We start from the raw sequence: 26,621 nt of genomic DNA on the forward strand, positions 1-26,621 counted from the left end.
AGATAAAAAAATCAATAAAGAAACAGTGGACTTAAATGAAAAACTGGATGAGATGGACCTAGTAGACACACACAGAGCACTCCATCCAAAAACAGCTGACTACACATTCTTTTCAAGGGCGCATGGAACATTCTCACGGATAGACCATATGCTGGGAAACAAGGCAAGCCTCAATAAATTCAAGAAGATTGAAATCATAACAAGCATTTTTTCAGACCATAACGCTATGAAACTAGAAATCAACCACAAGAAAAAAACTGGGAAAGTGACAAAGATGTGGACATTAAACAACATACTACTGAACAACCAATGGATCATTGAAATTAAAGGAGAAATCAAAAAATATCTGGAAACAAACAAAAATGAAAATATGCCATACCAACTCATATGAGACGCAGCAAAAGCAGTCCTAAGAGGGAAATTCATAGCAATACAAGCCCACCTCAACAAACAAGAAAAAGCCCAAATAAGCAACCTTAAATTACACCTAACAGAACTAGAAAAAGAAGAACAAACAAAGCCCAAAGTCAGCAGGAGAGAAATAATAAAAATTAGAGCAGAAAGAAATATAATTGAGACCAAAAAAACAGTAGAAAGGATTAATGAAACAAAGAGTTGGTTCTTTGAGAAGATAAACAAAATTGACAAACCCTTAGCCAGACTTACTAAGAAAAAAAGAGAAAAGTCTCAAATAAATAAAATTAGAAATGAAAGAGGAGAAATTACAACGGATACCATGGCAACACAAAGGATTATAAGAGAATACTATGAGAAACTATATGCCAACAAATTGGACAACCTGGAAGAAACGGATAAATTATTAGATTCATACAACCTCCCAAAACTGAACCAAGGAGAAATGCAGAATCTGAATAGACCAATCACAAGTAAAGAGATTGAAACAGTAATCAAAAACCTCCCAAAAAATAAAAGTCCAGGACCAGACGGCTTCTCCAGTGCATTTTACCAAACATTCAAAGAAGATCTAACACCCATCCTTCTCAAACTATTCCAAAAAATAGAGGAAGATGGTAAACTTCCTAACTCATTCTATGAGGCCAACATCACCCTGATACCAAAGCCAGACAAAGACAATACGAAGAAGGAAAATTACAGGCCAATATCGCTGATGAATATAGATGCAAAAATCCTCAACAAAATATTGGCAAACCGAATACAGCAATGCATTAAAAAGATCATACACCATGATCAAGTGGGATTTACACCAGGGAGACAGGGAGGGTTCAACATCCACAAATCAATCAACGTGATACACCATATCAACAAAACGAGGAATAAAAACCACATGGTCATCTCAATAGATGCAGAGAAGGCCTCTGACAAGATCCAACATCCATTTACGATAAAAACTCTCATCAAAATGGGTATAGAAGGAAAATTCCTCAACATAATAAAGGATATTTATGACAAACCCACAGCCAACATCATACTCAACGGGCAAAGTCTGAAAGCCATTCCTCTGAGAACAGGAACGAGACAAGGCTGCCCATTCTCGCCACTCTTATTCAACATAGTTCTGGAGGTTTTGGCCAGAGCAATTAGGCAAGAAAAAGGAATAAAAGGAATCCAAATAGGCAATGAAGAAGTGAAACTCTCACTATTTGCAGACGACATGATTTTATATATAGAAAACCCTAAAGAATCCATTGGAAAACTATTAGAAATAATCAACAACTACAGCAAAGACACAGGGTACAAAATCAACCTACAAAAATCAGTTGCATTTCTGTATGCTAATAACGAACTAACAGAAAGAGAGCTCAAAATGATGATACCATTTACAACTGCATCAAAAAGAATAAAATATCTAGGAATAAATATCACCAAGGAAGTAAAAGACCTATACAATGAAAACTACAAGACATTATTGAAAGAAATTGATAATGACATAAAGAAATGGAAAGATATTCCATGCACATGGATTGGAAGAATAAACATAGTTAAAATGTCTATATTACCTAAAGCAATCTACAGATTCAATGCAATCCCAATCAGAATCCCAATGACATTCTTCACGGAAATAGAAAAAAGAATACTAAAATTCATTTGGGGCAACAAAAGACCCCGAATAGCTAAAGCAATCCTAAGAAAAAAGAACAAAGCTGGAGGCATCACAATCCCTGACTTCAAAACATACTACAAAGCAACAGTAATCAAAACAGCTTGGTACTGTTACAAAAACAGACACACAGATCAATGGAACAGAATTGAAAGCCCAGATATAAAACCACACATATACGGACAGCTAATTTTCGACAAAGGAGCTAAGAACATACAATGGAGAAAACAAAGTCTCTTCAATAAATGGTGTTAGGGGGCCGGCCCCATGGCATAGCGGTTAAGTGCGTGTGCTCTGCTGTTGGCGGCCTGGGTTCAGATCCCGGAGGCGCACAGATGCACCGCTTGTCAAGCCATGCTGTGGCGGTGTCCCATATAAAGTGGAGGAAGATGGGCACACATGTTAGCCCAGGGCCAGTCTTCCTCAGCAAAAAGAGGAGAATTGGCATGGATGTTAGCTCAGGGCTGATCTTCCCCACAAAAAAATAAATAAATAAATAAATAAATGGTGTTGGGAAAATTGGACAGCCACATGCAAAAGAATGAAAGTGAACCATCTGCTATCTCCATTCACAAAAATTAACTCAAAATGGGTCAAAGACCTGAAGGTGAGACCTGAAACTATAAAACTCATAAAAGAAAATATAGGCAACACACTATTTGATATTGGTCATAAAGGAATCTTTTCAGATGCCATGCCTAGTCAGACTAGGGAAACTAAAGAAAAAATAAACAAATGGGACGCCATCAGATTAAAGAGCTTCTACAAGACAAACGAAAGCAGGATCAAAATGAATAGACAACCCACCAGCTGGGAGAAAATATTTGCAAAACATATATCTGACAAGGGGTTAATCTCCATAATATATAAAGAACTCACACAACTGAACAACAAAAAAACAAACAACCCGATCAAAAAATGGGCAGAGGAAATGAACAGACGCTTCTCCAAAGAAGATATACAGATGGCCAATAGGCATATGAAAAGGTGTTCAACATCACTAATCATCAGGGAAATGCAAATCGAAACAACACTAAGATACCACCTCATGCCCATTAGAATGGCTATAATCATGAAGACGAAAAACAACAAATGTTGGAGAGGATGTGGAGAAACAGGAACCCTCGTACACAGCTGGTGGGAATGCAAACTGGTGCAGCCTCTATGGAAAACGGTATGGAGATTTCTCAAAAAATTAAAAATAGAAATACCCTATGATCCAGTTATCCCACTACTGGGAATATATCCAACGAACCTGAAATCAACAATCCAAAGAGGCTTATGCACCCCCTATGTTCATTGCAGCATTATTAACTATAGCCAAGAAATGGAAGCAACCCAAGTGTCCCTCGACTGACGACTGGATCAAGAAAATGTGGTGTGTGTATATATATATATATATATATATACACACACACAATGGAATACTACTCAGCCATAAAAAAAGACAAAACTATCCCATTTGCAACAACATGGATGGACCTGGAGGGTATTATGTTAAGTGAAATAAGCCAGAAAGAGAAAGACAAACACCCCATGATTTCACTCATATGTGGAATATAAACCAACACATGGTCAGAAAGAACTGTACATGGTTACCAGGGGCAAAGGGGGTGGGGGGGTGGGCACAAGTGGTGAAGGGAGACATGTGATAGACAGACAAAAATGTACAACCAAAATTTCACAATGTTATAAACTATTAAGACATCAATAAAAAAAATACTTGAACAACAACAAAAAAAATTAAAAATACAACAACCATATCATCCAGCAATTCTACTTTTGGGTATTTATCTGAAGAAAAGGAAAACACTAACTCAAAAAGATATCTGCACCTCCATGTTCACTGCATTATTTACAATAGCCAAGACATGGAAGCAACCTACGTGTCCATCGATGGATGAATGGATAGAGAAAATGTGGTATATTTTTATACAGTGGAATATTACTCAGCCATAAAAAAGGAAATCTTGCCATTTGTAGACCATGAGGGCTTTATGCTAAGTGAAATAAGTCAGACAGAGAAAGACAAATATCATATGACATATGGAATCTAAAAAAACAAAAACAAAAAAAAATGAGCTCACAGATACAGAGAAGAGATTGTGGTTGCCAGAGGCAGGGAGTGGGAGGGGATAAGCAAAATGGGTGAAGGGGGTCAAAAGGCACAAACTTCCATTTATAAAATAAATAAGTCATGGGGATATAATGTATAGTATAGTGACTACAGTTAATAATTCTGTATTGCATATTTGAAAGTTGTTAAGAGAGTAAACCTTAAAAGTTTTCATCACAAGAAGTAAAATTTTGCAACTGTTGACAGATGTTAACTAGACTTAATGTGGTGATCATTTTGCAATATATACAAATATTGAATTATGTTGCATGCCTGAAATTAATGTCACATGTCAATTATACCTCAATGAAAGAAAAGTTCAAAAGATTAAATTAAAAAAAAAAAAAACAGCCAAGCACAGAACCCTAAGTCCCTACAATTGTTAAAACTGCTTTGATGAAACATTTGCTATCCATCTAAGTCAGAATGGAAGATGCTTAACAGTCTTTCCCAAAGGAAATCCCCCACCAAAGCCTCAACCAGCATACAATGCAGGAACTCAGTCCAACCTTCTCAAAGTTAGAAAAGGCAAGATGACCAAAGCTTCTCCCACTATACTACCAGTTCCTTGCCATTCACAACAGCTGTTCACACAGTGACACACACAGAGGAGATAAACAAATGCATGTTGAATGAGCTAGTGGATGCTCTCTTCCACATATTTTCCAGGTTATTCTCATCATCATCTTGTTCCATGTATTCCACCCACTTAAAAGGTAAAACTTCACAATAACAATACACCATATTCCCTTCTCTGCTTGTTTCCCTAGTTCCACTTTCCTAATACCCAAGAAAGCAGACAGGAGATGCTGTCCCAGTTAATCTCTGGTTTTGGGCTGGAAAAGATCCCAGGAAGCATAATAGATCACTAGTATTATGCCCTTTTTTAACAAAAAAAATGGTTATTTAACTGGCCAAGCTCTCAACATGGAATATATCAAAATCCTCCTTGGAGATTGACTCATGGTATGCAGAATTCTGTGGGACAGTTTCACCTATTGAGTTTTATGCATAGCGCAACCCAACTCCACTTTGATATTACTGTAACTCCTCCCAAATAGGTCAACATTCATTTATGCCTTGGCATCTTGTCTTATCACACAGAAAACTTTGGACAGGCTTCTATGATGGGCTTTTAGAATGACATCACGAAAAGAAAATAGTCATAGCATAATTTTGATGCAGAAAAAAACTACTCCACCCTCATAGAGTAACCATTGGAACAGAAAAATGATATCCAACTGCCTCTCCACTTCTGCTCCTAGAACAAAATAAACCAGCTGAATCAGAGCAACCAATCCAATAAAACTTAGTGTCCACAGCTGACCAAAAAAAAAACCTTCTTTAACAATATGCACTTACTCTTGAAAATATTTTTTAAAAGTTACTGATCCAACAACTCGAGAAAAAAATAAGAAAAATTAAAATCGAGCCATTAGTAAAACAGCTAAAAAAATACATACCACAGAAGTGTGACTGAAAGGGAGGCTGTGGGGGTGCCTTATCTAACGCAAAGCTGTGATGGACCAAAGCTGCCATAGCAATAATCTGCAAAGAAAGGAGGGGAAAAAAATCACTTATCAGACACCTACTATGTATTCTGCATTCTCACCAAAACCACCAAGAATATTAAAAGATACAGATTTTAGTCCATATGAATATTTTAACTTTTTATTATTAAAGTATTTAAACAAAGGAAAAATAGAATAAAATCAATTCTCATATATCCATCCTTCAGCTTCAATTATCATCAATATCAATAGCCTGTCCACTTCCTGCCTCCCCCCAGATTATTTTGAAGCAAAACCCAGACCTATCACCTTATCTAGAAATATTTCAGCATGTATCTCTAAAACAGGGCTTCTCAACCTCGGCACTATGGACACTTTAGGCCGAATAATTCTTTGCTGTGGGGGCTATCTTGTGCATTGTGGGATGTTGAGCAGCATCCCTGGCTGCCAACAGCACCACCCTCCCCACTCCCCATCCCCAAGTTGTGACAACCAAAACTGTCTCCATGGCCGAATGTCCCCTCCAGGGCAAAAATCGCACCCTGTTGAGAACCACTACTTTAAAAGATAATAAGTTTTTAAAATGTAATACAATCATCTTAGCTAATACAATTAATAGTAATTCCTTGAAATCATTACATATCCTGGCAGGATTCAAATTTTCATGTTTTCCCAACAATCTCAATTTTATTTACCACATAAGGTCCATACTTTGCAACTGGTTGATATGTAAAACTATAGGTACAACCCCTCCCCACCTATTATTTCCCTGCAGTTTATTTCTTGAAGAAAGTGCGTCATTTGTCCTGTAGAGCGTCCCATAGTATGGAATCCACAGCTTGCATTCCAATCATGTCATTTAACGCATTCCTCTGTTTCTGTACTGCCTGTAAATTCACATTTAGATCTAAAGGCTTGATCAAAATCAAGTTCAACTTTTGGGCAAGAATACTTTAGAGGTGTTACTGACTACTTCTATCAGAAGGCACAGACACATCATGTCTGGTTATCTGTATTGTATTGATATTAGCAGCCACTGGTGATCACTGTCTAGATCCATTATTTCATGAGGAATTGCCAAGTGGTAATATTCAATTTTTCCTTCATCATTTATTAGCTGGAAACCTATGAAGGGAAACTTCCCCTCATCAATTATTTGGTTACCTGAGGTACAATAAGTGTTCAAAAAAATCAAGATAAATGCTTGATTCAATTCCTTTATTTACTAGTTTTCAGAATAATGCATTAGTTCCCTAGCTTCCTTCACAGGTGACCAAAGCAGTGTTGTTAGTGCTTACAGTATCATTATGAAGTCATGTGTCTCCATCTGGAGCAGTTATTCTTATCCATGCTCAAATTGTCCCATCTTTGGCCAGAAGGAAACTCTTCAAGTTGGCTCCTGAGTCCTTCTGACATATCTTCAGCAGACTTTAATATCGCCCTTGCTTTCCAGTATAACAAGATGTTCCAGGCTTATCTTGGTTGGACATTTCTTGCCCTGAACCAGCCATTTCTCCAGAGAGCCCTATTTCCTTTATTGGGAAATGGTATTTAGAAACCTCACTCGAGGGCCGGCCCCGTGGCTTAGCGGTTAAGTGCGCGCACTCTGCTTCTGGCGGCCCGGGTTCGGATCCCGGGCGCACACTGACGCACCACTTCTCCGGCCATGCTGAGGCCGCGTCCCACATACAGCAACTAGAAGGATGTGCAGCTATGACACACAACTATCTACTGGGGCTTTGGGGGAAAAAAAAAGGAGGAGGATTGGCAATAGATGTTAGCTCAGAGCTGGTCTTCCTCAGCAAAAAGAGGAGGATTGGCATGGATGTTAGCTCAGGGCTGATCTTCCTAAAAAAAAAAAAAAAAAAAAGAAACCTCACTCGGTGCAAGGGGATGGATACTTTAAAAAAAATTTTTAACTAATTAAGCCTTTCCCAAACACTTAACTAGTATTAACTATGGCCATCTACTATATTAACTATTATTAAAAGATCAAATCACATACTAAAAAAAAAAAATCATAGTAAAAATACTGCCAGAATGCTATTAAAAAAGATCCCCATCAATGTCGAAAGGACTTAGAATCAAACATAAAGAAGCTCCCACTGACCAAAGAGAGACAAATTTAAGCATCAAAACAATAATGAATGCAATAGATTGAAATATACTGTATATAAAATCTATGAGTTCATAATGATATTCTATAAAAGAGAAACAAAAAAATAAATCATTGGTCAATGCTGCATGTAATGCAGGTTCCCAACTTCCTACTCAGAAAATTGGCAATTAAGGAAAAAGAAGTACACATTTATCCTGTCTTTTCTGTATAAACTACTGCAGCATAACCTAACAGTTCTGGTTAGTGAGCAAAAGTTAATTTTATAGAAAAATTTAACTAATAAACATTCTAATATTTAACATGTTTAACTAATAAACATGGAAAGGGTGACAGAATTAGAAAACCACCATTTTACAACTCCTAATGAAATAGCTAACTTAGGCAAAAATCACGAACAAACGAAACCATTAGATCAGTGGTTTTCAACTGGGAACAATTTTGCCCCCCAACCCCAGGAGACATTTGGCAATGTCTGGAGGCATTTTTAGTTGTCACAACTAGGGAGGAGGGGTGCTACTGGCATCTAGCGGGTAGGGCCAGGGGTACTGCTAAACATCCCACAGTACAGAGGAGAGGCCCCATAACAATGAATTATTCAGCCTAAAATAGCAGTAGCGTCAAGGTTAAAAAAACCCTCATTGGATGAACCCACTAATCAATCACAGCACCACTAACAGTGCTGTAAACAGACTTTATGTGCCTGCTGATCTGAAACAATACGAAGTACATTGCACCACCTATAAAGTATTTTGGCCAAGCAAGTCAAACCTGAATCTAATCAATTCTTTAGCACTAACTAGAGGAGTTGACACACCAGATAGTAAATATTTTAGGCTTTCAGGTCACATGGTCTCTGCCATGACTGACTCTGCTGCTGTAGCACAAAAGCAGCTGCAGATAATATGGAAATGAATAGACATGCTGTTTTCCAATGAAACTTTATTTACAAAAACAGGTAGTGGGCTGGATTTGCCCACAGGCCATAGTTTGCCAACCCTTGGTATAGAGACAGAGGTCCAATGACACAACGAAGCAAACAAATACAGAAAATGAGACATTCTATGAGACAACCAAGTGATTCTTCAATAAGTCAATGTCACTGATAAAACTGGAGGAGGTGGGAGGGAGCTGCTCCCATTTAAGAGTCAAGAGACATATAAATTAAACGCCTTCTGTGAATCCTGTATGAATGATGATTCAAATAAACCAATTGTTAAGACATTTTTGAGAAACACAGTCATGTGATTATAGACTGGGTATTTTAGATGATATCAAGGAATCATTTTTAATGTTATTAGTTGTGATAATGGCATTCTGCAAGAAAGTGTGCATGTTTTGAGAGATGCATACCAAAGTATACAGGGGTAAGATGACATAATGTCTGAGATTAGCTTTAAAATACTTCAGGAGAAAAAAAAAAGAGGGGGATAAACAAAAGTGTGACAAAATCTTGTTAGCTGCTGAATATGAGTGATTGGTATATGGGAGTTCATTATATTATTCTATGTCCATTTAAAGTTCTCCAAAATAAAAAAATTTAAAAACAAGGAATAAAAATAAATCCAGCAATGTAAGTCTTCAAAGAAAAACCACAACAGCAGACAAATTCAATTCATTCTCCAAAATGGAGTTTGGTAGTGAATTAGTATTCTTTCCCCTCCAAAATGAATAACTTTCCCCTGCAGAAAAGCTCTACAAGTTCAGGCAAGCATTACATCTAAGGCACAGGTACAAAATCTGTCCTATTTCTTTACCTCATTTTGATGTGTCTTTGTATTCTGCATTGTCTTCATGCTGAAAGACATGACCACGAGTGGAGGAGAACTGACCTCCTTAATTACGTTCACCAGGTCTGGTTTCAAGACCATTGCCTCAACTTTACACCAACTGATGGGCTGATTTAAGAGTTCTGAAAGAGAACAGATACAAAGATCACTAGCTATTTACTTAAAAAGAAAAACTACTATAATTAAGACATCTGTGATTAACTGAGATGGTCTTCAACCCCATCTTCTAATAAGAATGTCTTATTATAACATCTAACTAAAAATTAAGCCACATTATTGGACTGTATGCAAATCCTCATGTGTTAGATCTCTATGGCTTATTTACTCCTCGTTAGAAGTTTGTACCCTTAAGCCATAGAGATCTAATGCACAGTATAATGAACACAGTCAATAATATTGTACTATAATGATGTAATGTGATAAATATTGGTTCAATGGCAATCATGACACAAGATATAAATGTATCGAAGTAACACGCTGTACACCTTAAATTTACAAATTGTAACATGTCAAATTTATCAAATTAATAAAAATGAAATAAAAAAATCCTCATGTGTGTGTATACATATGTTCATTTTCCTAGGAAAAAGGTCCACAGCTTTCATCTGATTTTCCAAAACATCCAGGACCCAAAATAGGTTTAAAAAAAACAAAACACTGCCTTAGAGGAATCAAAACATTTTTAAGAGATTCATGAAGACAAAACAGAGTATCACAGATGCAAATACTGAAAAAACATCAGGGAAGAGATTAAACAAGCACTATCCACACTGGGCAGTGATGTTCCCCCTCCTTCAGAGATCAGCAGGTCACCATGTAGAACAGCTGGCCACATGAGTCAGGCGGGAAGTCCACACCGACAACAGCACAATGAGGGATGCGCCCAAACAGCTGCAGGGCTAACTAGGGCCTCCCTTCCACTAAACTGCCAGGCTTTACAGCGATCAAGTGATTCCAAACATATTCCCTATACTCATTCAAGGAAAACCTCGAAGAAACAAACAATAAGAAAGGAAGTGGACACACTGAAATAAACAGACCAATTCCTTAACTTCTAAAAACCACATCTATCAGCAATTTACTTAGCATTCTGAAAGTAAATTTTTCCTTACGTGGATTTTTCACTTCGAGCCAACAAGGTCCTTTGATCTTTCTATTCATCAAGAACAATTCCAAGCTGGATGTGTTGGTCCCAAACACATGAGAAAAAGTTTCTCCTTTCAAATCCTGAGGAAGCTGTGGCATTTCAGCCTGAAAAGGCAAAGAAGAAAAAAAATCTTCTTTGTTTAAAACTATTACTTCACATTTTCCAAAGTCTATATTTGAAATAAACAAAAGCCTCTCTATGAACCACCAGAAGAAACCCCTTTGATATATATGAAATGTAATTTGCCACAAATGAAATCCAAAACAATTCACAGTAAGAAACAAAAACAATTCAGTGACAAAATAATGCATCATTGACGACACCCATTAGAAGAAAAATAGGCCAAGAAGCTCCCCCAAAAGAGGATTTCTGTCCAGAGCTGTACATGCCTTACTGATACAGAATAGTCAAATAAGTACCACTCCATTAGAAGAATGAAAGCAATTCAAAATGCTTCCATGGTACTTTTCACCACCACTGTCAGAAACATTTCTTAAAAGTTTCCCTTTTCCAACATCATGGGATCAAAACACTAGAACAGAGGTAAAAAGAGGTTAAGGTCCAGTTAATTAACATTCCGCAGCAATGACCTTGCTTGTCACAGGAGCAAGAACAGCACTACAGTGACACTATTGACGCTCCTCTCTCACCTTTCCACTGCTCAGAAGGGACACTTCAATAGATTAATGATGTTCAACTCAGTCATGTGGCATTCATACCACTTGACAAACAGTTGTGCAGTTTCAACTTATTTATTTAAAGATGCACACTTGAAAGCAGAGAAAGGCAGTATAACCTGTAGTCTATGTATGTAGTCTATGTATTTAAATTAATTTTATCCATTTTAACTATTCATTACTGTAAGTCCACCTCAATGAACTTTGGGCTTGAGGAGCCCTGCCAATACTCCTAATTGAAAGCCAGCTGAAAGCTGAAAAACAGGGAAATGTCACTCAACCAAAACCCAGCAATTTTGTTTGACTTACCGAGTATCTAACTTCCAAGTACTCAGATTTTTCTGGAACATCAGGTATCTCAAAAGCATAGTTCTTTTCCACTATCTGGGTAAGTAGATATTTAAAAATCATTAAGACAAAAACTCCTCACAAATTAAATTGACAAGTATTGCATACACAATGCATGTCCCTGCATGTAATCGTTAGGAATCTAGCATCCTCATGGAACTCAAAGGTAAATAAACCCAAAAAGGCACTTATTACCCCTTTCAACTAAGACTAAAACACCCAGTGACAAAATGCTAAAAAGACTTCTCTTGGACACTAGAGAACTCAGAAATATTTGCATTCAAGAGAGGCAACAAAAGATTAATTTTACAATGTTAATGCATTAAATCATTTGCTACTCTTTGATATTAAGCAACTCCATCTTGCTACAAAAATTAATAATCAGCATAATTATAGTTCATATTTACTGAGCGCTTGCTATGTACCAAGGATTGTTCTAATCACCTAATACAAACTAATTGACTTAACCCTTCCAACAACTCTTGAAATAGGGCCCCATTTCTCGGGTGAAGAAACAGCCCCAGAGAAGTCACTCAGCACTTGTGCAAGATCACACACTACAAAGTGGTCAGGCTAGGACTTAAAGCACAAGTGATCTGTCCCCAGCACCTATGCTCTTCACCATCACATGACACTGCTTCTAGAATCTTAAAGACTTGATCCATCAGCCATAATTCAAAGCTCATATAGTTAAGAGGGTTTGCCCTATCTTCAGCAACTCAATCCTGCCTTTATTGCAATCACTGTTAATAGCCAGTATGTTGAATGAGCTGCAGCCCCCACAATGATGGCCAAAGATGTCAATATCTCACTAAAATCAAGACAATTGATCAATATGTATCAAACAAATAGAAAATTTTTATTCTATGAGAAGTAGCAGCATAGTCACTGATTTTTAAAGATAAAACCTTACTTAACCTTCTGACCAGGACAACTTGGCAATAACTAACATAAACGAGATCAGAACAGCCTCTTCTCCATTTCAGAATAAAAGCATAAGATATGTTGCAAGTACTGGAAGTAATTACTTTGTTATGAGTTATCTTTCTATTCAAATTAACCAACATTATTTTAGAAGCAGTTTAAGGAGAAAGAAAAAGCATTTTTACAAATCTATCATACTGGTTTTATATTAATATCTACGAAATTTCCAACGAACTATAGCCACACAGAAGGCATTTTGCACAAAGAAGATATGCAATAACTATTTGTTAAATCAGGAAATGAAGAAACAACTAAAAGATAGAGCTGGAAAAAATTATCACCAAATACAAACCTTGGACTTGAACTTCATAATTTTATATTTTGTTGCTATTTTCTCATCAAATTCATCATAAACATCCTTCATTGTAACTGGAGTTCCTGTTTCTTTCCCTGTATTTAGATCAATTTTCTGCTCTCCCATGGAGAGGGGAGGGGAGGGAAAAAAAAAAGTATCAGTACATAAGATCTTTTCAACCACCAGAAACCCAAGTCTGAATCAATTTTCATCTTCACCCATTTTAACATTTAATAGAACAGTCTTACAGGTGAGTTCAAAGATATAAACAGACCCCAAAAATGTACTAAATCCGATGCCAATCCCTCCCAATGGCATTAAAAAGGCAAATCAGAGATAAAGATGATCTATCCTACAAAATGGGAGAAGTGCTGTAAATCCTGACCAAGAAGCTTCACAGTTCAACTGAGAAGGGGAAGGGGCTTGGGTCGGGAGGGGAGTGTGAATGTTAAGTCCCAATAAAAAGGGAGAAGCAAATGGAATTGCCCATGTTAAACGGCTGTGGAGGAAATGGTACTGTTGCCCATACAGCAAAAGCTTGAAAACTGGGCCAAACGCCATGCCACATTTTAGAGCCATGTACTCCCAACCCTGATTATAATGGAAATGAGGGGTGGGGGAAAAGAGCATTATATACCAAAATTCACACACTTTTACACTCTTTCTAACAACTTGAAAAACTGAGTTTTACTTCATTTCTCTACTTTTCACAACCTCTACTGGAGCTGCTGACAATCAGTGGTCACTAGGCAGGTAGCAAGAAGCATCAAGGCTGTGGATAATTCATAGTCCTGTTGAAGAACTGGGTTGGCTGCAGACCACAGAATGTACTTGGAATCAGAAGCTAATCACTAACATTTACCGTTTCACAGGGAAGGAAGTAGAGCGTTCGCTCAATGTTTTTCACCATGACACAACAGCTCACGTAGGTTTCGGCGAATTCTATCCAAACTTTGCCAAACAGAAATACCACACCTAAAAGAATAATGGAAAATGAAAAAGGAAACATTTCAATTACATCACATTAAAGGGGCAATACAAAGGCTCACTGCAAGTGTCCACGCACTTCATGAAAAGTCTTCTTTTACAGCAAATTTACACCTGCTTCCCACTCCCCAAGACCAGCTCCTTTACTCCATACTTAGGCCATACAACAATACCATATTGGTAAAACCTGTGACCACTGGGAGGCCAGGGCACAGGATGATTCTCTAAATTGGTGTAAACATTTTCCCTAGAATTAGGGAGACTTCCTAGGTAAACGGAGACAAACCTCGGTATTAGAGCAACATCCCAGGCCTGAGTAGACACACTTGGGGAACTACCTGAGACACCCCAAGTCAGTGTAGAAACCCCTGGGGAATTAAGGAGACATCACAGGTCAATGTAGACACACCTTGAAAATTAGGGAGATGTCTTAGGTCAGTGTAGGCAAAAAAAAAACACACATAGACATTTTCCCTAGAACCAGGATTACCCAGGTTAAGAGAAACAAAAAAGTAAACTCTTCTCCAACAAATCTCATATTTAAACCTCTTATGAGAAGTCTGAGAATATAATACTAAATTTCTTTTTAGCACTTGTGCTTGCTGATAAAAATTAACATTCCTGTATAAGGATAACTATGGCACATCAGTATTTCTCTAGATCTTAAATGATGTTTGGGAAAAACATAATTATCTCATATATCTAATTCTGCATAATAGTAAAGATCTCATAATAGGGTTCAACTATTGTCTGCTATTTCACCCTTTCTACCACACAGACTACTTAAGACATCTGGCTATGGAGTCTTTATAATGTTCCTTTCTCTTCTATTTTGGTATAACAAATGGTCTAGTAACCAAATCAGCAGACACTCCTTTTGAGATCCCTACGTAATGTATACTACAAAGCAAAAACAAGCCTTCCTAGACATCAAGTCATTGTTCATGAAAACTGAACATCAAGAAAGGACTCCAGAGATGTGATAGTCAACCTAAGAGATGGTCACTGTGCAAAATCCTGGGCTCCATGAATAATTACAGCAGCAATCAACACAGCCACTCAACACGGCCGCTTGTCTCAAACACTAAGAAAATTCTAGCACATGCAAAGGCTATGGTTCACAAGGCCAATTACTCCAGTTTCACAAGATAGCTCATCAGTGCTTCCTTTTGTCATTCATTCTAGTAGAAATAAGACCATTTAAGAATTTTCATTTCTGCAGATGATTAAAATTCTTAACAACTCTAAAAGAGTTGTGTGATTTTCAGCTGGGGGGAAAGGAGGGGGGATCTAAGGGAGAGGGAAGGGAGGACTGTGGGGATGATTAAAAAAGAAAAAAAGCACAGTAGCTCAGAAAATTAAAAGTCATCCCCACAACAGTTAGAGACGAAAAAACAAAATTCCATGCAAAGAAAAATAAAGACCCTAATATTGGATTCAAAGATTCAAATAGCTCATTTTACAGTCAAACTAATATCACACTTCATGCAACACATTTGACACTGTTTATGCCTCATTTGCCACAAAAAGATCATGGTAAACAAAGATTAAATTCCTCCCAAAGTTACTAGCTGAAACCAGGTGCAGTCAGGATTATTCAACCTTGAAAAAGTCATAATGAAGACAGGATATCTTCCCATATGCAAAGACTAAGATTCTTTTCATAATTATGGAGCATTCAGCCACAACTGACTGACTGAGAATCTGTAAGAAAGTGAGAAACAATAACAGGGTCTTTGGGAGTACTTCGTTTTTATCAGCAGCATTGATTTCACCAAGGCTCAGTGATCATTACCTGCTATCATGATGAAACTGTTCAACCCTCTGCGATTACAGGAGGTTTTTTTAAGCCATCTTATTTAACCCGTTGGCATCAATCACAGAGGACACAACTTGAGAAATACCACGGGAACAGGAGAGTGGACTGAGGGTGAGAAGCCCAGAACTCTGCCACTGAAGAGCTAATCACTTTATCTTTCGGAGCCGCAGCTTCCTCCTCTATAAGTAACTAGATTAGATGATCTCTGAGGCCTTCTCCAGCACTAGTAATTTCCTTTTTACCATTTGGAAGACAGATCAGTAACAGACTGGTAACTCTTTCAATTGCAAAATATTTCCCAATAGTGGTGAAAAGGCCTATCCATGACTATGGTTAGTACCAGGAATTCAACAACAATACATATCATAAATTGGCTGACTTGCAAATATAGCTGTGCTTCAATGCCTCAATCTTAACCTCTAGTACCTATTACTATAGTCCAGCACTAGCTGATAGAAATTTCTGTGTTGACAGAACTGTTCTGTATCTGTGCCATCCATGGATATGGTAGCTACTAGCCACATGTGGCTATTGAGCACCTGAAATGTGGCTAGTAGCTGAGAAGCTAAATTTTACATTTTATTTCATTTTAATTAATTTAACTTGAAAGAGATACATGTGGCCAGTACCTACCATAATGGACAGTGCAGCTCTAGACCCCTGCCCTGCAAAACGATGCTGTTTTTTAATAAGAGTATCAACCCCTAAACAAAAGGTGGAAATAATAAACTCATTTTCACACAGGAAAGAGGGTTGTTGTTTAAGGTTCTAATCCTTGGCAATTTGACACTGGCAATCTGATGCTTTATATGCAGATTTATGGGGGGCACCACCCACCTTTGTGTTATCCATTCTTACCTCACACTACTACAAGGCTTTAAGAGGCAAATTCAGCAACAGCAGCAAATGCCATTCTGGTTCTCTGAAACCTTTCATGTGCATCGACAGGACTGTCACTGTGTACTTTATTTCAAAGAACACCTACTATGTGCCTGGCATCATACTGCATTCTGGAAATAAAAGGTCCCAGTCCCCTAGGAGTTTAAAGGCTCTGGGGGAAAGACAACACAGAATCATATCTTTTCAAAATAATACGACAAATGCTATGATGGGAAAGGGTATGATGGGGTCACAGAAAGGGCTCTTAGGCCAGTTTGGAGGATTAGGAAACTTCCAGATGACACCTGGGCTGAGCCAGGTGAGGGCAGTCCGGTCAGACTAAAATAATGAGTAAAGGGATATGGTATAAGGAGCAGCAGGTACACACAGGGAACTATTTCTAGGGCACAAAATCCTACACAGCAGGCAACAGAAGCCTTGCTAAGGAACTTGGACATTCCGTTGTAGGCAGTAGCCACTGCGGATTTTCTTTAATGAGGAAGTGACGTGGTCAGAGTTACCCTTCCAAGCAATCACTCTGGCTGCAATGTGAGGGATGACAGTTGAGAGACCAATTAGGAAGCTGGTTTCAGTAGGCAAGAAGGGTTTAGGGGTGGCAGCTGTGAGGAGAAAGAGAAGATAGCTTGTCTACTTTATACTTTAGGAGGAGAAAACTAATAAGACTTGGTGAGGGAAGTGAGGAAAAGGGGGACTCAAGGCTGGCCCCCAGGTTTCTGGTTTTGACGGGACCATTAACCAAGACAGGGAATCAAATTCAGCGTCGAGCAGATACAGCAAAGCACAGGGCATAGCATTGGGATGGGCAGGCCCACCATGTCATACAACTCGAGCAAGCACCAGTCACACTGCTGTGCTTCAGGGAGGTCACATGAAGCATGCGTGAAAATGGCGTCCCCAATGGGGCAGCCCTGGGTTTTAAAAATGGATGGGGAGGGCCAGCCCTGGTGGCCTAGTGGTTAAGTTGGGCGTGCTCCACTTCGGCGGCCCAGGTTCAGTTGCTGGGCACGGACCTACAGCACTTATCTGTCAGTGGCCATGCTGTGGTGGCAGCTCACATACAAAAAGAGGAAGACTGGCAACGGATGTTAGCTAAGGGTGAATCTTCCGTGGCGGCGGCTCATATACAAAAAGAGGAAGACTGGCAACAGATGTTAGCTAAGGGTGAATCTTCCGCAGCAAAAAAAAAAATTTAAATAAAAAAAAGAAATAAAAATAGATGGGGAATAATTCGCTCAGCCTCATGTAATCATACTTGCCAGGCTATCTTCCAACAGCAAGTAACAAAGTACTAGTCAAAGAGGTGAGAGGGTCTAACCAAATCGTCTTGCCCTAGCTGAAGCAGATAAGATACCATTTCTAAGATTGCTTATGTCTTTACCTAAGAAAATAACACATGGCAGTTTGCTACTCAAGTGGCTCTACACAAGTTTCAATGTATTTGATAAGCTGAAGCATATTAATGTTTCTGCCTCCCCTCTGAGAGACCATTAACATGTTTCCAGTTAAAGTCAATGCCTGATTATCTTTAAGGTAAATAAGGTAAATCAGGCCCTCAAGTTTGACAGTTAACACTTAGACTCTTCTTCCTCATTCACTTGCTTTACTGACATCTAAATCCTCCCTTTATTTTCACCAGATGCAGCCTCCAGGAAACCACTTTGAAAAATAAACCGTTTGCATCTAGCCTCACATCCAGAAACAGATCTGAATAAAGGCAACTCTGTTTAAGGGTGTATACTGTATTTTTTATTAATCTGACACCCCTTGTCATGGTGAGCCCCACAGTGAAGAAGGGCTCAAGGGGCACAAAAGGAAACTGGAGAGCCTCCTGGCTTTCTGTGAGTCAGAATTCATAGTATCAGCTCATTTTGAGGAGGACCTGGGAATCATCCTTGATTCCTTTCTGTCAACCTCAACATCAATCCATTAACAAGTTCATGTCAAAATACATGTTAAATGCATTCACATCTCTCTGCACAGCCACCACTAGTCCAAGTAACTAGCACACCTGCCCTGGACTGATCTCCAGGGCTTCCACACTTCCCCGCTCCAGCCCCCAACAGACAGAGACACACACACACCCGGAATGATCTCCGGGGCTTCCACACTTCCCCGCTCCAGCCCCCAATAGACAGACAGACAGACACACACACACACACACGCTATTCTCCACACAAACCAGAGGGTTCCTGTTAAAATGTAAACCCAACCATGAGACCACTCCACTCCTCTACCCTAGCCCCCTACCCAGCACTGAAAATCCTCCACCGCCTCCCCACTGCTCTTAGAATAAAATCTAAACTCCTTAATATGGCTTTCAAGGTCCTTTATTATCTGGCCTTTGCCTTTATCTCCAACTTCATTTTCAACCCATCTTGTCACTTGATTACTGGGCTACAACCATGCAGGCCTCCCCTTTTCTCTCTCCAGGCCTCTGTGCTTACTGGCTCCTTAGGCTGCAACGCTCTTTCCTCAGCTCTGCACATGCCTCGAATTGCAGCCCAGTGGTGGTCTCCTCAGAGAGGCCTTCCCCGGTCATCCCCCAACTAATTGCCTTTACATCACTTATGAACTACCTTATTTATTGCCTATTTCTCCCACCCCACTAGAATATAAGCTCCATTAGGATAGGGAATTTGTCCAGCTTGTTCATCCCATCTCAGTGCCTGGCACACAACAGGTGTTCAATTTGCTGAATAAAGGAACAAATTAATGACTGATTCCATTTAAAGTAAAATGCATTCCAATAACCTCAGATACATCGATAGTAAACTACAAGCACACATTCCAAAACCATATATAACTGGTTTTCGGAATAAGCATCTTTGAGGATTATTCACACCGCAGTCCTCTCCATCTGGGCAACTCACACACTTTACAATGAACGAGTGTTGCTCTCTTACTATGCACATATGTGAGGGCAGAGGCTAGAGGCTATGCCAATTATAATCACTAAAGCATTTAAGGGAAAGACACCATTCCGTATTAAAGACATACAGTTACTGCATGTATGATTACCTGGTTGGTTGTACTGATCTTCATAAGCATCCAGCCAATAAAACTGAAACACTTGTTCCTCATCTGCCCCCTTTACCAATGGGAGGTGACTGGAATCCACTTGCACTTCCTGGGATGAGAAACTGCTGTCATCTTCCTGATCAATATCCCAACAAGAGACATCTGGGAGAAAACTTCCTCTGCAGAAATCACATTTTCAAAAACCTTTCAAAATCCAACAGAACAATTATAGCGATACTTGCCAGAAAAGTCATAAAATGCTCTTACAAGCAGGATGTGGTCCCTTTCCCAGGATCTGCCTCATGTTTCACCCCCTCTGCTGGCTCCCTCTCTTGGTCCCAAGTCTTGGCAGCCACAGACTCCACGTCCACCTCCTCAGCATCCATGGGCTCATCAAAGTCGCCATCTTCAAAATCCATTGCCCCTGACTCCTCCTTGTCATCTGTACACGAGGCCAGCACTGGCTCTCCTGTAGGCGTTATCACACATTCCCATCATGTACTGCTGCATGGGGCACAAAGGCTTCCCCAACACAGCAATAGCAGCCTACTCTTTTTCCCACACCCTATTTGCATTTCTCGTCAATCTCCACATTGGATATGTTTAACTTTTCCTGCTATGAATTCAAATCTTTCACACTTAAACTTGCTATCACAGTACCTTCAGAATCTCCTCCACTTCCTCCTTCATGGGGCCTCCAGTTTTTTACAGCACTTTGCAACTGCTCAACACCCTTACACTTCTGCCTGACATCAGACTTACCAGCAAATTCAGCACGTTTAAGAGGAACAGGAGTTAATGGAGGCTCCTTCCTTGAGACAGGGGAGGCAGTTTTTCCTGAAGGAACTGCCTGTAAACGTTTTTAAATGTTTAGTCAGTTAGACCTGCACACTAAAAATATGCAACTGTCCTACCCGGACCAGAGATAATGACGGTTCCCACTTATAAAATGGTTTTATGTATTATTAATGTAACAGCTTCAATTATTTCACTGTTACCTAGGTTTACAAAAAAATACTTGTTTCCAGGAGGAAAATTATTGCATTTAGCACAGTTGTAATAACTATAATAAACACATACCAGTTACTACAAAATTTACTATGAAAAAAGCAGACATATGCTATTTTTGAAATACATGAAACTACTATATAATGAAAGGGAGTCCTAATTTAAAACAAAAATTAATACAAATTCAAAGGCATTTCCCTCACATAGAAAAGCAACAAAATAAGTTTTAAGCAATAATATAAATCAAGACTGAAGGTGCTTCCACACACTTTACCTTGGGAGTGTGCACAGAGAAAGGATTCAGTGAAGCTCCAGTGGATCTCTTCTTCTTCAGTATCATTACAGGTGGTGGAGTTATCTGAGGTGTCTGAAAGGAGGGCGAAGACACACCTTCACTGCCATGCTTGGTTTACCATAAGACAGAAAAAGTACATTTCTTCCCCCATTGAAGCCCAATGAGCAAAGCATTTTTTTCCTTCCCTGCTCCACCCACAGATCTATGTTCATGCACTGTGGTTACTATAGCGACAATACCACAGACTCACTAGAAAACCGGAATAGATACTGAATCCACCCCTCACCAATTTTCTTCTTTTTAAAACTTAACATACTTTCCCCTTACCCTTCTAGAATACTACATTTAAAAACTGTCAAGTTAGAGCTACATAGTGTTGGTGTTAGTCATTTTAATCAAGGGTCACTTAGAAAGAAGCACACCTCTAAAGGAGAGTTTAGTCTTTATGTGAAATAGCTAAATTGCAAATTCCCAGAGCAGTTGAGTCTGTCTGAGTTCTAGCAGGGACAGCTCACTGACTCTTCCTTCACCCCCGCTCGGAATTCAAAATGAAGAAATCACGCCTGCTTATACAGACTGACAGGCTTTAATCTATTTTAGGAACATACAGTGTAGCAACTGAGCACAAGCAGTGCACGTTCCCAGAACTGAGTCGTGTGTGCATTCTTACTACCTCAAACACACCCCTGCGCAGCCCCATCTACATAATCGCACAGCTTCCAATAGCCTGAAACTACTCATCTAAAATGGTGAGAAGAAACCAATTTGAAGGGTTTTTTTTTGTTTTCTGGTGGTGGTGTTGTCATCAAATTTTTTCTTTTTAATTCTAGCAATAGTCTGTTGTGTATAATTATGGAACTGTTTCTTCAGCCTATGTTCCCCACATATTTGACAACTCCCAGAGATTCACTTACCTCAGTGTTCAGATCTTGTAGAATGTCACCTAGCAGATCATCCTTGGACAAGTCTACAGCTTTCTGGAAATCATAAAGGAAAGTAGAATGAGAAAGCCCTGCACTTCACATTTCCACCAGATCACATGTCCGTGAAAGGCAGAACATAACCAGTCAGTCCTTCCTCTTCATTTCCTACTCTGAGTGCTCATCTACTATTCACGGATCTTAACTGCCACCTGTGGCCACATAAATCCTCAAACTAGAGCTTCTGTCCTCTATTTTCATCCTCATTCCAGGATCCTCCTGCTAATCACAGAAATAAACAGACTGTCAGTTCAGCTTTTCAGTTCAATTTTCTTTTCTATCTCCAAGATCCAACCACTGAGGTATCTAAATTCACCTAAAAATCTACATCCAATTTAGTAATTGAAATTGGGAGAATATTACTCAAATATTTGAGCTCAAATATACTGAGCACCTATTATCTGTATAATCAAATACTAAATTTGCTTCACAAAGGAAAAGGCAAAATATAAGAAAACCATGAAACTCACTTCTGCAGTTTTCCTCCCAGCACTAGCCATGAACATGGACTTGATACTGTTTGGTTTTGTCACCGCAGCCTTCTTTACATTCCTCTTGTCTTTGTTGCGTGCTTTATCATCTTTTCCTGCTGGAATATAAATTATTTAGAAACATGCACTGGCAAAAATCAAAATAGAAAACTAAAAGCCTAGTCACCTGCCCTCTGGATATGAGAATTTGAGAGGAAAAACATTAAGAAATCAAAATACAAAAACATGAGATTTTATTCAAGGTACACAGGGAAGAATCTTTAAAACAAGCTTAATTCAGGAAAACCCGGGCTAAATGTTATTACAAAAACTGATGAGATGCCAATTAAATATCAGGATGAGTTATTAAGTGTGATTATTTAATTGCTATTGCTAGTGTGAATAAAAAGCTTTTTAAAAGGTTGGGGGGATTTGTTCTTCCCACAGAAATGAAAAGATCAAGCTCATCTGGAACAAGGGATTAGCCTAGCAGCCTTCATGAGATCATCTTTTTAGTGCTATACTCAATCTGACAGGAAAACTGAACTATGAAGAAACAGGATTACCAGCTACGCTACTGTAGCCTCCTAATTTCCATTTTATGAGGAACAGCAAGTAGACACACACAATATGTCATAGCAACACTAAACAGCACAGAGACATTTGCTCATTAAAGAACAACTTGTGCCATATGTTTTCTCTTATGGCCATGTGTAAATCATCTAAAAACTCTTCTAATACTGTCATTTTTACTCTTGCTTTCTGTTATTTTAGAATGAGGTAGAGCAGTCTCTACCTCAAAAACATTTAAAATGAATAGTTAACATAGTGTGGTAGTAGCATATGAACCCACAGACCAGATGAAATAGAAAATACAGTCCAGAAAAAGACCCAATTACTTATGGAAATTTAGCACATAATAAAGGTGGCATCTCGTATCACTGGGGAAAAGATGGACTTTTTAATAAGTAGTGTTGGCTACTCATTTGTAAAGTAAACCAGTATAAACACCAAATAGATCATAGATCAAAACAAAAAAAATGAAACTATATAAGTATTTTAATAAAAAAGGCAAATTCCTTTGTAACCTGAGTGTGGGGAAAGTCTAACTATGATTCAAAATCAATTTGCAAGGAAAAAAAGATTAATAAATTCAGTTACACCAGAAACAAGTTTAAAGACAAAACAGGAGAAAATTTTTGCATTATGTTTTGCAGATAAAGGACTAATTTCCCTGATAAAAAACTCCCTGACATTAAAAAGGCCCCCAAACCCAAAAGGAATGTGGGCAATAAACACGAACAAACAGTTCACATAAAAATATATATAAACAGCTATTAAATTTTACAAAAAGATGCCCAACTTCATGTGTAAAAGAAATGCAAATGAAAACCACACTGAGATGTCATTTCTCACATATCAGAGTGGCAAAAATTCAAAAGCTTGACAACATACTCTGTTGGCGAGGTCATGGGGTCTTAACAGACACTCATACACTGCTCATGGGAGTGTAAAATGGGACAACTCCTATAGCAATATCTCACAAAACTTCATGTGCATTTACTCTGAGCCAGCAATCCCACTTCTAGGGATGTTCCCTGAGGAAAACACCATATGCACAGAGTTATTCAATGCAGTATTATTTGTAATAGCTAATTATTGAAAATCTAAATGTCCATTCAAGGAAACCATTTGAATAAAGCATGGTACATCCATACAATCGAATTCTATGCAGCTATACAGAAATAAGAAAGAAAAAAAGATCTCTATGCACTGATATGGAGTGATTTCCGGGATATCTTGTTAAGTGAAAAAACACAAAGTACAAAATTATCTATAGAAAGTATCTTTTGTGTAAGAAAGAAAAGGAGGGGCCGGGCCCATGGCTTAGCAGTTAAGTGCGCACACTCCGCTACTGGTGGCCCGAGTTCAGATCCAGGCGCGTACCAATGCACCGCTTGTCCGGCCATGCTGAGGCGGCGTCCTACATACAGCAACTAGAAGGATGTGCAACTATGACATACAACTATCTACTGGGGCTTTGGGGAGAAAAAGGGTAAAAAAAGGAGGAGGATTGGCAATAGACATTAGCTCAGGGCTGGTCTTCCTCAGCAAAAAGAGGAGGATTGGCATGGATGTTAGCTCAGGGCTGATCTTCCTCACACACAAAAAAAATAAAAATAAAAAAATAAAATAAAATGACCACAGGACTGAAAATTCAAAATAAGTAAAAGACCAAACTCTGGATAATAGAGACGTGAAACTTCATTTCCTGGTGTTGTTTTTGCTTTTGACATTTAATTTTCTACATAACTATGCTTCTCTCAATATCAGAACATATTCTATACCTAAAAATAATTGTGGTAGATCCTTTTCCTTTAAAGAAAACTATGTCAAAGTACCAAGTCATCTCAAATTTTAGACAATTCTTTTTATCTCAAAACAGCACTCTCTTGAAAACAAAATGTAGGTACCTTTCTCATGGGAATCAAGAGCATCATCTTCAAGATCATCATCAAAAATCTCTCGGCCATCCTCCACATAGCCAATACCATCTGCAGGAACAAAATTTAATATTGGGATCAAGTTTCTAAAAATGGTCAATAATATTTCAGCCATGACCAAAAAAAAACTTTTTATACCCACTCAGATGTTTTCCTGGCCTGTGTCATTTTTAAGTGCAGTAGAATCCAGTTCAAAGAGGTGTCAGACGAAACACAGCAGATTTGCTGAGTCAAAACCAAAGGATATATACTATGCCTATCTAGGTGAGCTAGGGAAATGATCTGGCCCACAGGATCAAAGTTTGCCACAATAGGATGCTTTACAGTAGTTTTACTCTACCAGAAGAATAGAAAGGAAAAGAATAAAGAATCAGCAGAAGCCCAGAAAAGTGCCTCAGTCTACAAGGAAAAACTGGCAATACAGCTGAGTCCAATTACAGAAGTAGAAACATAGTCGCAGGCACAGTCTACACCCCTCCCTGTGGTCACCCTTCACAAGCCCAAGAAGTCACACCCTACAAGGAACCAGTGAGCTTTCCACAAGGGGCGTAAGAACATCAGGACCAGGCTTTGTCCGGTGCTTTCCCCTACCCAGGTTACTCTTCACGCATATAGCTTCAAGTAATCCTCACAGCCATTCTGTGAGATAGGTAGTTTTCTTATCCCCACATCCCGTGAGAATACACCACAGGTACATGGTTCCTCCCAATTCCTACAGTCGTTTCCTGGAGGATTTATACTATATCCTGAAGTAAGTGCCCAGATTCTCCAAAATCCCCCAAATAAACTTTCTATTGTTCTGCTTCCACACCCTCAAATAATGTATTTGAGGAAAATTCAAACAAAAGGTATGATCTTAACAGTGCCTTACATTTGCCCGTGCAAAGCAGCAACTCCACTGCATGAGAATCTACGAAAAGCAACTAATACAGTGCCTGGCAGGCAATTTCTTCCCACATACCGTCATCCACGATCCAGTCATCATCCTGGCGTGCCTGAACCAGCTTCGAATACTGTTCTTCATCAACTTCTTCATAAACGCTTGTGAAGTCCTCAACCTGCCATCATACAAGTTTGAGAAAGCTTCAAATGGAGTGAAAGTGTTAAACAATTCTGATGAAAAAATTGTCAAATTGAAAGTGGAATGGCAGCCTGAAGGAGTAGCTACAACCAAATCATGAGTTCTGACATTCAACACCACTACAGGGTTTTCCTTAAATAGACATCAATTAACTTAGTATTCTTTTTAGGTGGGTGTTAACATAAGATAGTAAATGATTCCATTAGCATAATACACTTGTCACATCATCAATTACTCATCTACTTCATAAAAAACAAACTGAATTATAGCCAATTCTTCATTAGCTGCTTTGGGGATTATTCACTTGTAATTTCTAGACTGGTTTCTCCTGTACTTAGCAAACCTATAAGGCATGCCACCTGCCTCTCCACTAGCTGATGTTGCCCTGGAACAGACGATAATGTTAATAACTGTTCAACCAACCAAATATAATTCAAAAGGAAAATCGCCTCTATCTATCCCCCTCCAATTCTACAGGTACACTAGAAATGGTTT

The 26,621-nt window shown here is 38.7% G+C and overlaps 1 protein-coding gene across 5 annotated transcripts in view; it reads right to left on the reverse strand.

Moving 5' to 3' along the window:
- Positions 1–26,621, reverse strand: part of POLA1 (DNA polymerase alpha 1, catalytic subunit) — a 282,014-nt gene that overhangs the window by 248,155 nt on the left and 7,238 nt on the right. For 4 of the 5 annotated variants that reach the window (XR_015550543.1, XM_087427086.1, XM_087427089.1 and 1 more), the window contains exons 3-16: positions 26,007–26,103; positions 25,016–25,096; positions 22,542–22,660; positions 22,006–22,068; positions 21,071–21,163; positions 20,551–20,638; positions 20,056–20,257; positions 19,789–19,967; positions 13,927–14,039; positions 13,062–13,178; positions 11,747–11,821; positions 10,726–10,864; positions 9,581–9,735; positions 5,660–5,744 (exon numbers count right to left, since the gene is read on the reverse strand). Coding sequence is in view for 4 of the 5 variants with exons in the window: in XM_087427086.1 (XP_087283212.1) it covers positions 5,660–5,744; positions 9,581–9,735; positions 10,726–10,864; positions 11,747–11,821; positions 13,062–13,178; positions 13,927–14,039; positions 19,789–19,967; positions 20,056–20,257; positions 20,551–20,638; positions 21,071–21,163; positions 22,006–22,068; positions 22,542–22,660; positions 25,016–25,096; positions 26,007–26,103 (1,606 nt within the window). In the remaining variant the exon portion in view is untranslated. The remainder of the gene's footprint in view (positions 1–5,659; positions 5,745–9,580; positions 9,736–10,725; positions 10,865–11,746; positions 11,822–13,061; positions 13,179–13,926; positions 14,040–19,788; positions 19,968–20,055; positions 20,258–20,550; positions 20,639–21,070; positions 21,164–22,005; positions 22,069–22,541; positions 22,661–25,015; positions 25,097–26,006; positions 26,104–26,621) is intronic. The other variant, XM_087427087.1, reaches the window with a different exon arrangement.

This window comes from Ceratotherium simum, chromosome X (genome assembly GCF_057802395.1).
Source record: "Ceratotherium simum simum isolate JZ-2026a chromosome X, ASM5780239v1, whole genome shotgun sequence".
Classification (NCBI taxonomy): Eukaryota; Metazoa; Chordata; class Mammalia; order Perissodactyla; family Rhinocerotidae; genus Ceratotherium; species Ceratotherium simum.